Source organism: Anneissia japonica, unplaced genomic scaffold (assembly GCF_011630105.1).
Source record: "Anneissia japonica isolate Jap-2015-1 unplaced genomic scaffold, ASM1163010v1 scaffold287760_len733007_cov179, whole genome shotgun sequence".
Lineage (NCBI taxonomy): Eukaryota > Metazoa > Echinodermata > Crinoidea > Comatulida > Comatulidae > Anneissia > Anneissia japonica.
Window position 1 is genome coordinate 163,751 of NW_022699005.1, and position 13,604 is coordinate 177,354.

The 13,604-nt window shown below is 35.4% G+C and overlaps 1 protein-coding gene across 2 annotated transcripts; it reads right to left on the bottom strand.

Moving 5' to 3' along the window:
• Nucleotides 1-927: 927 nt before the first annotated feature.
• LOC117102790 lies at nucleotides 928-5,213 on the bottom strand. 2 transcript variants are annotated; one of them, XR_004444473.1, is made up of 6 exons: nucleotides 5,101-5,213; nucleotides 4,354-4,459; nucleotides 3,232-3,935; nucleotides 2,721-2,763; nucleotides 2,410-2,468; nucleotides 928-1,886 (listed from the first exon to the last, which is right to left on the bottom strand). XR_004444473.1 is itself a non-coding variant. In XM_033243197.1 (4 exons), the coding sequence occupies exons 1-3, from the start codon at nucleotides 5,131-5,133 to the stop codon at nucleotides 3,676-3,678; spliced, it is 399 nt and encodes a 132-aa protein (XP_033099088.1). In that variant the 5' UTR covers nucleotides 5,134-5,213; the 3' UTR covers nucleotides 2,505-2,763; nucleotides 3,232-3,675. The 2 variants fall into 2 exon arrangements, 1 of the variants encoding a protein (XP_033099088.1); XM_033243197.1 differs by lacking the exons at nucleotides 928-1,886; nucleotides 2,410-2,468 and having other exon boundaries at nucleotides 2,505-2,763.
• Nucleotides 5,214-13,604: the final 8,391 nt, after the last annotated feature.

A 13,604-nucleotide genomic window follows, 5' to 3' on the forward strand; every position in this document is an offset into this window, starting at 1 on the left:
CCCCGCCCCACCCCCCCCACCCTCTTCGTCGGGGAGAAAAACCACAATTCGTCAGGGAGAAATAAAATATATATGTTTCTACATAGGCCTATTAGTAGACTCTAACATCGATTAAATAAAAGCCACTAAATTGTCATGTTTTTCGAGGTCTTCGCCCCCTGGAATATTTTCAAAAGATTTTGAGCGACGCCCGACCGCACCCACTTTTTTTTGTGGGAAAATCGAGCCCCCAACTCCCCGGTCTGGTAAATCCTGGTGCCACTCTTGTATGGAACGCCATTACCATTACGTTCGGCTCTTTTACCATTCGGCGCATTTACATTCGGCCCTTTTACCATTACGTTCGGCTCTTTTACCATTCGGCGCATTTACATTCGGCCCTTTTACCATTACGTTCGGCTCTTTTACCATTCGGCGCATTTACATTCGGCCCTTTTACCATTCGGCGCATTTACATTCNNNNACCATTCGGCGCATTTTCATTCGGCCCTTTTAACATTCGGCGCATTTACATTCGGCCCTTTTACCATTCGGCGCATTTACATTCGGCGTATTTACATTCGGCGCAATTACAAATAAAATATAACCTTTGACCTCGGGTCAAATAAAAAATTTCAACGGCTGTGGGAATGAGCCTATTGGAACTAGAGCCTATGGCAGAATTATGGCAAACAGTTTCATTAGGTAGAATCATGCAATTTTAAAGTTAAATATTTCATTTTAGAAGTAATACCAATGGATTGTACATAAAAATAGGATTAAAATGAGGGGTCAACCATTCCTATGGGATAAGCCAAAGCGGAGTTACGGATTTTTGAACATTATTCATTTCGACCAAAATGAGGACACTTTTCCAATACAAAATCTGTGACTATTGTGTAAATATAGGGTATATGCATTAATGTATAGTAATTATTGTAGCTTATTGTATAGTGCAATATATCATAATATATTGAGGCTTGGACCCCAAAGAATTAAAAATCTATAAAACCATCACTTGATAACGGAACGAGGATGGCGTTACGCGTGATATGCATCACCGAACTTTGCTAATTGTATATTCAAAATGGCCGCCAGTTTCCTCAGATTTCACATTAAACAGTTAAATGTTAAGAATTTAAAAAAAAAAGTAATAATATCATGTGTTGTAAGTATTTTTGCATGTTTTCAGATCTCTAGGAATGATTCTATGCCAAATTCAGCTGCCTATTTCAAGAATACTTTCATTAAAATGGCTGTCATTTTTCAAAATGTCCACCAAAACAAAAATCTTGGATAAATAAACAGACTTGGACATCGGTGTTTCTCCAGCAGTACCATGCTACTTCTAAGGTGTTGTACATTAATGAACATTGGTATTGTAATTATATATTCAAAATGGCCACCAACTTCTGATGTTATAGTGTGTCTATATTTTGTTTTGTACAAAAAGAAACTAAAGAATATTATGTAATTTACAGCATCATGATTTTTTTAAAACAAAACACAGCAGCTGCCTAATTAAAAAAACACAATTGTACGACTGCTATTCCACGGAATATTTAATTAGAAAATTATGATGCTGCAAAAACATGAAGTACAATTCACACTAAATAAACTTGGACAAACATGTAACTGAACATAATAGTGATGCATTTATTGATTAGAACCATAGAAACAATTACTGCATTATACATTAATTACAAATATATTAAATTATTTTTCATTTATTTAATTATTTACATTATATTACTTTATTTACAATATATTTTATTCTTCCCTGTCAGCTGCACACAAATGTCACATACTGCTTGGTGGGTAAGTGTAGTTCGGTTCAGCTCAAAAAAACAGTCAAGTAGACGTCTGAAGTTTTTGATCCACCTTCCTGATAGGAAAGATAGATGGTGCTAATATAAAAGAAATTAATGTAAATAAAATATTATAATGTTGAATGCAATAAAAAATATAAGGAAGTATATAAAAATTTTATAACATAAAATACGAATCACAGCATCTAATACTGTACATAATAATACTGGTAATTAAATTTAAGAAATTTCAATAAACAAAAAATACACCCCTATTTTATAATGTAACAGTCCAAACTTGTACCACATCAATACCTAACTGGTCGATACAATTTTGTGATATGGTAAAAACATTTCCTTAATATAAAATAAGTTGATTATTATCTCGAGGGATTAAAGCTGGGACCTTTGCTTTCAGGGTGAATGCTTCACCACCTTGCCATGGTGGGGGTGGGGGGCAGATTCCATAATTACAGTGTGTAGTACGTCTATGTGAATTGTGAACTACTACCTAATTTACAATGTACTACTGGAAGGTTTCGCAAATAAAAATAAGACTTTGCTTTACTATTACAAATATTTCTTTTGAATAAAGTACATTCTTCAGATACATTATACTTACATGAACTTCATTAGGAGTATGACTATGAGTGAGGTCTAGATCATACAATGTATCATTTTCTTCAAAAAAAACAAAACACAGTGACATGTGGGAAATCTCTTACTTACACAGTAAAGTGTGTTTAACCTTGTTCCAGAAACATTGGATGACATTTTTTTTTCTTTTTTCGAAAATGGAGAATTATTTTTTCTAAATTAATTATTATTATAGTTAACATTAGTTAAAAATCGAGTCAGCTGCGAACAGTTGTGATCATTATTATATAAGTTATACAAAGATATAGTCAGTGACAGCAAAAATGCTCGTTTTACCTGTTCTTCAGGTGGTATGGATACGGTTGATGGAGGACTAGGTCTAATAAAATAGAAGTGATCAGTAAAAATATTTAATAAACAATTTTAAAATAACGCTTAAGGATTAAAGATACTACTTTTTCTTTTAAACAAGCCAAATCAAACAAATCTACTGTATTAGGCCTAATGTTAGAAAGGACATGGATTTCTATTGTTGGTTTGGGTTAAATCCGAGCACTAGGAAATCAGAATCTGATCTTACAATAACAATGCAATACTGAGACTTTATTTAATATGAATTCAAATATGTTTTCAAGGAAGGAAATATTATTTGGGGAGATTTTCACAAAATAATACTTTATATTTTTTTAAACCAAGTCCCTTTCAGGGCTCCGTAGAGACTCAATATTAACTAATAATTATGTATAGATTGAAAGTATGAATATTTATATCAATCATATTAATTTCATTCATTCATGTAATTTATAAATGTCAAAAATACAAAATAGAAAATATATTTCATAGTTACCTGCTACTTGCATAGCTTGCCAAATGTTTCTTTAAAATACAGAATGAAATGTTATTTTGGGATTTAGGACACTTCTTCTGAGTCCTCATCAGTTTCCTAAAAGAGTAAACAATTAAAAATGATGTATTAATAATCATTTATAAACTGTCACTTATATTTTATCTATTAGAACGTTCTTAAGGATGTCTTTCAAATTCACACATAACTTGAGTGCCTTTGAATATTATTTAATAAATACTTGCGCTATATAGGTGAATTTGACTGATTGATTGATTGATAACTGATCATATTATGCCTCTTTACCCTTTCTGAATCCATGTTTAGTGCATGTTAAATTGGTCGTATATAGACTCTACATTGACCTGATTTTTCTTTTATATTCAGGGTGAATATGTCCCCTAATTGGGGTAAGCTTTCTTCCACTCCCAAAGCATATTATTATCTCTAAACCCCACCATCCCTCAGCTTGGGAAAGTTAGCATATAGTACTTCCTGGAATTCATCCGGATTTATACTGTTATGTACTGTTATGTTATTTTCACTAAGCCCAGCTTCTGCTAGTTGTTGCTTTTGCCAACATTTTGGTGTTATTGTCGATGGATCTGACAGGCAAACTATCTTCCGAGTCCATGGCGTCTTCGAGTGCTTTCCTTTTTTGGTGTTGGGGCTGTGTCTGGCTGGCATAAATCTAGACAAAATGGATCCTATAAAATACAGAACAGGTAAAAAAAACATTGAAATACACTTAAGGTGAATTAGGAGCACATTTCAGATCATCTGCAATAGTGGCCTACCTAGAAAAAAAATGTGTGATATTTAAGGTCTGATGTAAGGGACAGTCCAGAAACCAAAATCGACGCCAGATCCACCAGACAAGAAAGCTATAAGGATATATTGTAATACTATTGGCATACCAGCCCTTACTCAGGTTAATTCTAGAGAAAAGTTGAAATACTATACTATAATAATTGTGGGTTTAAACATATGTTGTCTCAATTTAGGCAATGTATAATTCGGGAAAATAAATAAAATGAAATATTAAATATAAATTTTTACATAAAATATATACATATGATAAGTCACTTTATGATAGATACAATACACAGGTACACATAGCCATACCTGTTTGTCTACAATTTATTCTTAGTCGGTGCCTACCACCAATTGTTGTCACACTCAAATTTTCAAGTTGGGCATCTGACAGTGCGCAGATTTCGTCACTGGTAATCTGAAAAGAATAACACAGAGAATAAGTCTCTGACACATACAATGCAGCACCCCTACACACAAACACAAGTTGGCTTTTACAAAGAGTTCATGAGAATAAAAAAAAAAATCACTTAAAAAATACATTTTTGGCCATTTATTAGCAATCATTTGTGTTTGGTTGTAAAATAATTAATAACCTGTCAAATAACGTCCTGCCATAGGCCTATATAGGCTACACCTGCTAACTATCAATTAGTCCAGGTCGTGGCCCACGCCTGTGACCTAGGCCCTAGGCCTAGTTTATAATTATTAAGTAAACAAAAATGGGGAGTCGTGATGCTTAATTATAAAATCTATGTCAATGTCAGAAACCTAATTAAGGTCAGTGATGACAAGGCCTAGGCCCTGATGTTACAGAATATTCTCGGCCCCAACCCTAACTAGCCCTAACCCCACCCCCTAAACCATAGTAACTTTAGGCCCTATGGCCAAGAAGCCCTAGTACCCCACATTGCATGCCTCGTCAGTTGTCATCTCTCCGGCGGTGAAAACCGGCCAGGCAGGACCCTTAATTATCATTTGATGATAAATCATTAGGCCTAGGCCTATAATATTATTATTTCTGTATTATTGTTGCTATTATTATAATAATAATAATACCTTCTCCCTTTCGAAATTCTCCAGAAGATGCATTAAATGAAGTTAATTAAGGACATCTTTAATAGGTCTAGGTCTAGTAGGCCTAAGTACCATGGTGCCATGGTACGGCGTTGCGACTAAACTTGTATAGGCTCATTCCAGCCGCTCAAATTTTTCATTTGACCCAAATGTCAAAGGTTATATTTTATTTATTTGCGCCGAATGTAAATACTACGCCGAATGTAAATGCACCGAATGGTAAAAGAGCCGAACGTAATGGTAAAAGAGCCGAATGTAAATGCGCCGAATGGTGAAAGGGCCGAATGAAAATGCGCCGAATGGTAAAAGAGCCGAACGTAATTATGGTAAAAGGGCCGAATGAAAATGCGCCGAATGGTAAAAGAGCCGAACGTAATGGTAAAAGGGCCAAATGAAAATGTGCCGAATGGTGAAAGAGCCGAACGTAATGGTAAAAGGCCCGAATGTAAATGCGCCGAATGGTAAAAGAGCCAAACGTAATGGTAAAAGGGCTGAATGTAAATGCGCCGAATGTTAAGCTGTTACCGAAGGCAGCGATGGCGTTCCATACTCTTGGGCCTACAGAGTGTTAATTTTAACTGTGAAACATCAAGATATTTTCGTGAACACACCGTCGTGTAGACGAGTGCCGGTAATATTTATTATATTTCACTTAATAATCAATCTAGTTTAAAGCCATTCACATATACGCAGGGTCATGGGTTACATTACGGTTCCTTAAAAAAAAAAAAAAATCGGATCTGTATCTGCCTTATTCAGTGTCTGAATGAACAAATCCATTTGTATATTGAGGTTACTGATGCGTGTTAGTGGTAATGGTTTGAGTAGTACTAAAGTGCGAGGCAGCGAGGCATGCGAGGCAGCGAGGCAAAACGACGATTCATGCGAGGCATCGTTTTACCATTCCCAAAAGTGCGAGGCATAACAACGATTCATGCGAGGCATCGTTTTACATCGAATCGAAATATGTGCAGAGAACAACGAAAATCCAATGTAAAAGTAATATTACGTACTATTTAATAATTATGCGTGGTAGTCATTGTCAAATTTGCTACTTAATTTGATTTGCTACCACAGTGGATTTATTTTTCTCCGCCTAGGCGTGGATTTATTCTTCTCCGCCTAGGCCTAGGCTATATAGTCAGTAACATCGCTGATCACAGTAAATTAAAACCAGAGCCTTGCAGGCGTCAACGTTCCTATGCATGATAATGACTTAAAAAGTATATATAGGCCCTATATATATATACGTGTATATATATATACGTATATATATATATATACGTATACACGCGCGTGTACATATTATATATACACGCGCGTGTGTATATATACGCGTGTATATATATACGCATGTATATATACGTATATATATATTATGTATATATAATACGTGTATATATATATGTGTATATATACGTATATATACGTGTATATATATGTATATATGTACAAATTTGTGTGGAGGTTGAAAAATACAGGAGGAGTCTTTATGGCCCAAAATAGTGATTTTAGTAACGTAATTCGACAGGCAAATTACAGTAATATTTTTAGCAAATTTCTTTGAAAAAATTTCGTAGGTATAGGGCCTAGGCCTAGCTAGGTATACAGTTATTTCATTTTACAGTAGTTTGGAACGATATCAGGAGTGGCAGTGGCCTACTAGGACTATTTATTTGAAGCTATCTTAGGTCCGATCGTCCACACCAGTTGGGCCCAATCGTCTGTCACTCGAAGTTTTCATTACGATGATCAAGAACGTATACTATCTAGGCCCTAGGCTAGGCTTAGATTGCTGCCGTCACTCTGCTACGTATACTACTACCGCATACAAAGAAAGGGACCCACGCGGTGCATTCTTAAATCTTACACACATTATTAAAATGTATTAGACGATAACACGATATCACTGACTGAACGATCTACCACCCTCGCATCACAGTAACTACTGTACTGAACTAGGCCTAGCTTAGGCCTAATGTTTTTGTGGAAAGCGGTGGAAAGTTAGATAGTCGTTATGTACCCGACAGTCGGCTGCCTTTATATCTTCACTTGTCTTCAATTTGCATTCAAATGGTACATTGCTGCATAGCCAACTGTCGGGGATATAGTACCTTCATATGACTACTCATACAACAGAAAAAAAACGTCCATGGAGTTAGTGAAAAATGGAGATCTAAATGAAAAACGATGTATTTCATCAAGTATTAAAACCTTTTTGTTTTATTTTAGGCCTTCTTCAAAATACCTATGCTACAGCAGTTGATTTTTTTGCCGTAAAACCAAAATAGTTCCATCCATGCCAACTTGCCGATCGGTTAGCGTGAGCCCTGACTGAACTCTGCAGAAACTTCACATTGAACTTCGCATCGCGAAGTAAAACAAAGTGTCGGAAAACTTTTCTTTGACGCATGCGTATTTGCATAAATGTCTACACACACACGCACACACATACTACACACAATAAAAAACAAAGGAAATGTGAAGAGTGATTACAATAGTTCCTATTGCATTACATGCATAGGAACTAAAAAGGAAAGTTGTTTTGCCCATTTAACAGTGATTTAATTAGTTTAAATGTTGCTGTTCTCTTTTGTGGCCTTTTTGATTTGCATTTTGTTTTGAAATCTCAATGTTTATTTGCATAATAAAGTACTTTCATAGAAGCAGAAAAGAATATAGTTAATCATAAAGTGCTAGTATTATTCTGAATTTTTGGGGTATTTTTTCTCTGTGGGCCTATATTTAATTTACGTGCTTGTCAAAATTAATTTTATATTTTGAAAATGGGTGCATGCAATAATTATTTTCGATTATACATGTAATATTAATAAAGTATGTTATTATGTATTATTAATATTATTCATAATTATTCTGATTACTCTTTAAATTATATATACCTATTAATACATTCCAGGCCTGATAATTCATTGCACATTATAGTGTACTTGAAATTTTGGTAAAACTCGTCCAAAATAATGTGCGATGTTATCCACGGCAGAAAACGATGACCAGATGCACTCTTAAATATGATACTATATTCCCTGATCCAGGGGGTGGCGAAATGGGTGATCGCCACCCCGGCATCAGCGACCGCCACATTCTCTCCTTACTGTATATTATAAAAACCAGAAAGGGCGCTATTCAGATCAGTTTGAAAGAGCTGATATATGCATGAATATGCATAACCGAAGTTTCACGTTTCATGCATTATTTTAATGTTATTCAAGTTACAATTACTGGCTTTTATTTGATGAGACATGAAACAAAAATTAAAAAAAAAAAAAGGCAATTAAAGTACCAATAAAGTCTAAAGGTAAAGTGAGTGTTTCAGCAACATTATTTTCCTAGAGTTATTATTTGTTTGACATATATAAGTATACAAACATTGCATTATTCTATTCGTTATATTTGTTTTGATGAGCGAAATGTTCATGAGAACATATATTAAACCAATGCACTGAATTATCTTAATACTGTCGTAATTTGAGTCGCAATCTGTCTCCGAACGTTTATATAGTATACTAAAAGGCCGCCTAGTATGCGTTTTTCCTGAAAATATTTCAGCTATTGCCTCTGCCTCTGTTGTTAAATTTAATCTTAACACAGATGTGTATAAGAGACAGGTGTACAAGTTGGTAAATTGAATGATGTTCACATACTAATGCTTATCACCAAAATAAAAACAAGATCAGTGTTTCACCAAATTCCTAGTACGGGAGGAAGATCGCAACACGCTTTGGTTTCTATTGTGGAAGGACTGTAACACGATAGACGATATCGAAGAATACAGAATGAAGGTATACATCTTTGGTGCCAGGAGCTCTCCAGCTTGCGCAAAATGTGGCCTTAAACTAGCAGAAAATAATGATGAGAAGTAATTTAGTGAGACTGCTACAAATTTTGTGAAAGAAATAATTTTTATGTGGACGACGGACTTAAGTCGCTACATACAGTTCATGAAGCACGTGACCTTCAAGAATAGTACAGCCTTATATCTGTCTCTTATACACATCTAGATGTGTATAAGAGACAGCTATACTATATAATAATAACTATATTAGTCGTTAACATCTAACGATAGAGAATTTGAAAATGTGCTTTCTTTGGAGAACTATTATAGTTGAGGTCGACCGAGGGTGGCGCCATCTTTGTTGTTGATACGGTGAAGCTACGTGACCGCAGAGCGAGGAGATTTCGTGCAAATCAAGAACTGTTGCATGCGGCTAGCGAAACATGTTAATTTTGCCTTTTGAAAGCTAAACGTAATGTCCCTTTTCTTGAGCACACTGGAGATACATCCGACCTATTTATACAATCTTCTTTGTCCATTTCTCTTTATCGTAAGTTACAAAAAGCACGTTTTTAATGGGGTAAATATTTCAAGTCGGCGGTTTAGCCTGACCCTAGGCTGACTAAGAAAATCGGCCGGAGGAGGTATAATTTTAGTCAAGGTTCGTGTGATTTTGTCGTAGTGCTAGTCGAAGTTCGTTTTAAGAATACGAAATTACGTAATTTTGAAGTTTTACCTCGAACTACGACTAAAGTTCGTTTTAAGAATACTGGGGTACCGGTATGACTTGGTGACGATCCTGTTTATGGTGTAATGTGTGCGTCTAAATGAAACTTTAATAATAATAGTTTGTCAAAATTCAGTAATTGATTAAATTGTTGTGACGATTAGGAGTAGGGTGTGGATATGAGGACCATCCAAGGGGAAATGTCCTAGAACAAATGTTTTTAAAAACGGATATAAAGATTTGAATGAGTCTTTCGCAAAATGTTAACAAAGTTAAGTACAGTATTATGGTGAAAACTAAGTAAACTTTTCTTTTACAGATATATGGCATATGTACAGAAAGTAAAATCTAGAATGGAAAACATCTACAGTAATATTGGCAAGGTGTTTTTCATTGTTGAGTGTCTTGAAAACTTTACAAATCTTTCTATTCACAGTGATGATATTGCAATATAGGTACCGGTTACAAAGTTTAAATATATAAAAAAAATCTGTTTTAGATATAATTGCACACACTGGCTCTGCATGTCTATCACTTGTTTACTTATAAATTGTTTATGAAATTTATTAAAACAACTAAATAGTTTAGCAGAATTAGAGTCTAGTAATAAAATGTAGTATTATAGTATGGTAATTAACTCTTAAATTGGTATGGCATGTAGAGAAAAAAAAAAGAATGTTTAGTTATTTCATCTCCAATGAAATGAATGGCCATTTTAAAAAATGTGTAAATAGGAAATAACAAAAAAAATAAATAACAAGGTATATATATATTATTGCTCTTTGTATTTGAAAGTTTAAATTTAGTTCCATGAAAGACATTCACGCACAATCAATGAAATGACTATCCATTCTATGTACACATTTACATTGTTACTCTATACAATCGGAATGTTCCCGATTTTACGTCTCAGACGTCTTCACATGAAACTATTCCATACAATCTGACATAGAGGGCCAGTATAACGGGAAATTCCAGAATTCATCGGCCGTATTCGATGGGACTTTCGTGCTCTGCTCAACGGAAACTGCTCAACGAAGTTAACGCTCGGAATTTATCGTTGAGTTTTGTACTCAACGGGATAACATACTCAACGTGTAGTCCCAATCGAATACGGCAATTGTATGCATGACAAACGCGCTCTAGTGAAGTGAACTCGAGGTTTGCCGCCTGACGCCCAGAGTAGGCGACGGCCTAGGCCTAGCCTAGAGATATCGGGCTAGCCTTATAGGTCTAGCCTAGGTAGATATTGGGCTAGCCTAGGCATAGCTTTACTATACGAAAGGTTAGACGAAGATATTGCACTATTTTAGGCTAGTGTATTTATTTTCCAACATTTAATTCTAAATTTTCGATATATTTTTTCTTTATTTTCATGAATTTTCCAAAAATAAAAAATAAAAAAAATCAAGGCGGGCGAAAAAAACGATGCGGGCGGGGACGCGAAACATGTTTTTTTTTACTTGGCCTTTAATGTCCATGTACCGTTCAGCCACTTACATTTGCAGTAGAATATTAGGAGTCATAGAGCTTCAGCAATATTAACCGTAAATACGGCCGTATTTATTTAATTAAACCCCCACAACCCCTTAAATAACCCTTCCTCTATATCCTCATTAAAATATACGCCTCCCTCGAATAAACTACCCCTCCCCTTCCTAATAGACCGAATTAGCCACGAAAGATGACGTTGTCACAATTTGGCCGAATGGGTATAAAATTGTAAAAAGAGCCTAGGCCTATATTCTATAACGTTGCGAGTTTTTGTATGGTCCAGGAAAACAAGCAAAAAAACCAAAATACGCGGTTAAGATACTTTTTAAAACATTGATAGGTTAAGGAAGGTTCAGGAACTATCAGAAGACGTTTGATTTGATTTTCATGTAAAATTTAGTTAAATATACGTAGAGTTTTTACAGGCCAGGCCTCGGCCCCTGACACTTGTTGCACGACAACACGACATGGCTGGATGTGATGATTGAGTGAGGCCTGACTGTAAACGTTCAGCTCCGTGCTGTCGTCAAGTCTTTTACTGGTTTAGACATCCAGTCTTCCAAAGTTATTGGTGTGAATTTAGGAACATTATTCAATAATTTTGAATAACTTAGCTCTCCTTGAAATCTGCTGGTACAACACATTTCATGAGTTTTGCAACAAGTACATTCATCGACCGACGCCATGATTCACTGTGAGTGAATACACGGCTGCCGTCGTCGTGCTGTAACACAGGCAGACGCGACGAATGTACGTTTTATTCCCAAAATACGTTTTATTCTCGTTATATCTCACATTTGGCATACACAATCGTAGAGAAAAGATGACGTTACATTCATAAACATGTAACAATGGTTTCTGTTAATTTAAATCGCACTCAACTATACACAAAAAGCGTGTATGAGACGTTTTAGTAAAGGCTATTTTCTTAAATTACTGTGTACATCGCCTATCTTCGTGCGTCTGTTTTGGTTCCGAATACCCACTAGCTGAACAGCGTTGATCGATAATTCGGTCTATTTACTGTAAGTAAATCTAATGGAAGCATTATCATTCAGAACACAGTCAATTAATGTTCTATTCCAGTATCATTACATATTCCTAATCTGGTTGAAAATTCATTATCATAACGCAATAACGGTCTATGTGTTGAAATTCAACATTTACATTGAAATCAAGGGGCGTTCATTTAAGTATATACATTTTACAGTTAAAAAAAACTCCTTCTCAACAATAAACGCCTGGGGTGATTATTCAAATAAATGCGGAATGTTATAAAACTATTTTCAACGTATAATAAGCTCGTGTTATAACAATTATTCATCAGCTAACTTACTACTGTAGTACTACCAGACAACTAATCTCAGGATTTACAATCCAAACAAGTTTGGCGTCTGTGATGTGGGGGAACGCATAATAATAATAATGATAATGATAATGATAATGATGATGATGATGATGATAATATTGATAATAATAATAATATTAATAATATTGATAATAATAATAAAAAATCATAATAACAACAACAACAATAACAGAAATCTTCTACTTTTTAAGTCGATACAGGGAGTTAATTAGTGATACGGGAGGGGGGGAATTAGTTAGACCTTTATAAAGCTGAAACATCCACGTAATGAAGTGTTTTATTCGTCAAGCCTTGTTAGAGCAGGGAACAGTGAATTCACTATTCCCTGGTTAGAGAGAGTGTTTTGTCGGGGTTTGGATAAAAAAGTAACGGTGTGGGGTTATGGAGGGAGGGGGTGGGTGGGTCTGGATTTTTTAAAAATACAACATTTTCAGAATTAGGCCTATGCAAGTATTTACAAGTAAAATGATCAGGATTTCTATTGTTGCAAGCTACATTGTAGCATGGGAAGGTGGTAAGCTGTTTAAGCAAGACAATAATTCGATAATTTGTGAGCGAGTCAAATGGCTGAGCGGTAAGGCAGGGGCACCGTGATCATAGAATATCGGCCGGCTCGCTCCTATAGTTCTGGTGGTGGAACAAGTCTTCTCGGATAAGGACTGTAAACCGTAGGCCTAGTGTACACAAATGCTCATGTGCACTTTAAAGAACCCAGTACATCTTTTAAAATGAGTAGGGGTTTACCCCGGTGAGCGGGTCTAATGGAAGCATTATCATTCAGAAATTATGCTAAATTAAATACCAAATGTTAAATTTATTGGTTGTTTAAATATAGCGCCTTTCTCAGGGACGTAGCCAGGATTTTGAAAGGGGGAGCCGTTATGCAAATTAAGTAGGACCCCGGCGGGGTCAAGGAGGCGAATCCCTCTGTGAAGTAGCGCACTCTGAACGTTCTTAGGACTGCTTGAAAGGATAAATTGAAAATTGCAATAGACGCATTATAAATAAGCGCAAAAATAATTATATAATAAATCAACAATGGCAGATCCAGTAATTCGAAAGAGAGGTGAACCAGGGAGGGACTTTCACAAACCGAGGAACCA

Excerpts from the sequence above, each read along its gene's own strand:
- LOC117102790 (XM_033243197.1), bottom strand. The coding sequence starts at position 5,133 with ATGCATCTTCTGGAGAATTTCGAAAGGGAGAAG. Across the intron at positions 4,460-5,100 it reads AGAATTTCGAAAGGGAGAAG|ATTACCAGTGACGAAATCTG; the intron begins GTATTATTATTA and ends TATTCTTTTCAG. Across the intron at positions 3,936-4,353 it reads AATAAATTGTAGACAAACAG|GATCCATTTTGTCTAGATTT; the intron begins GTATGGCTATGT and ends TGTATTTTATAG.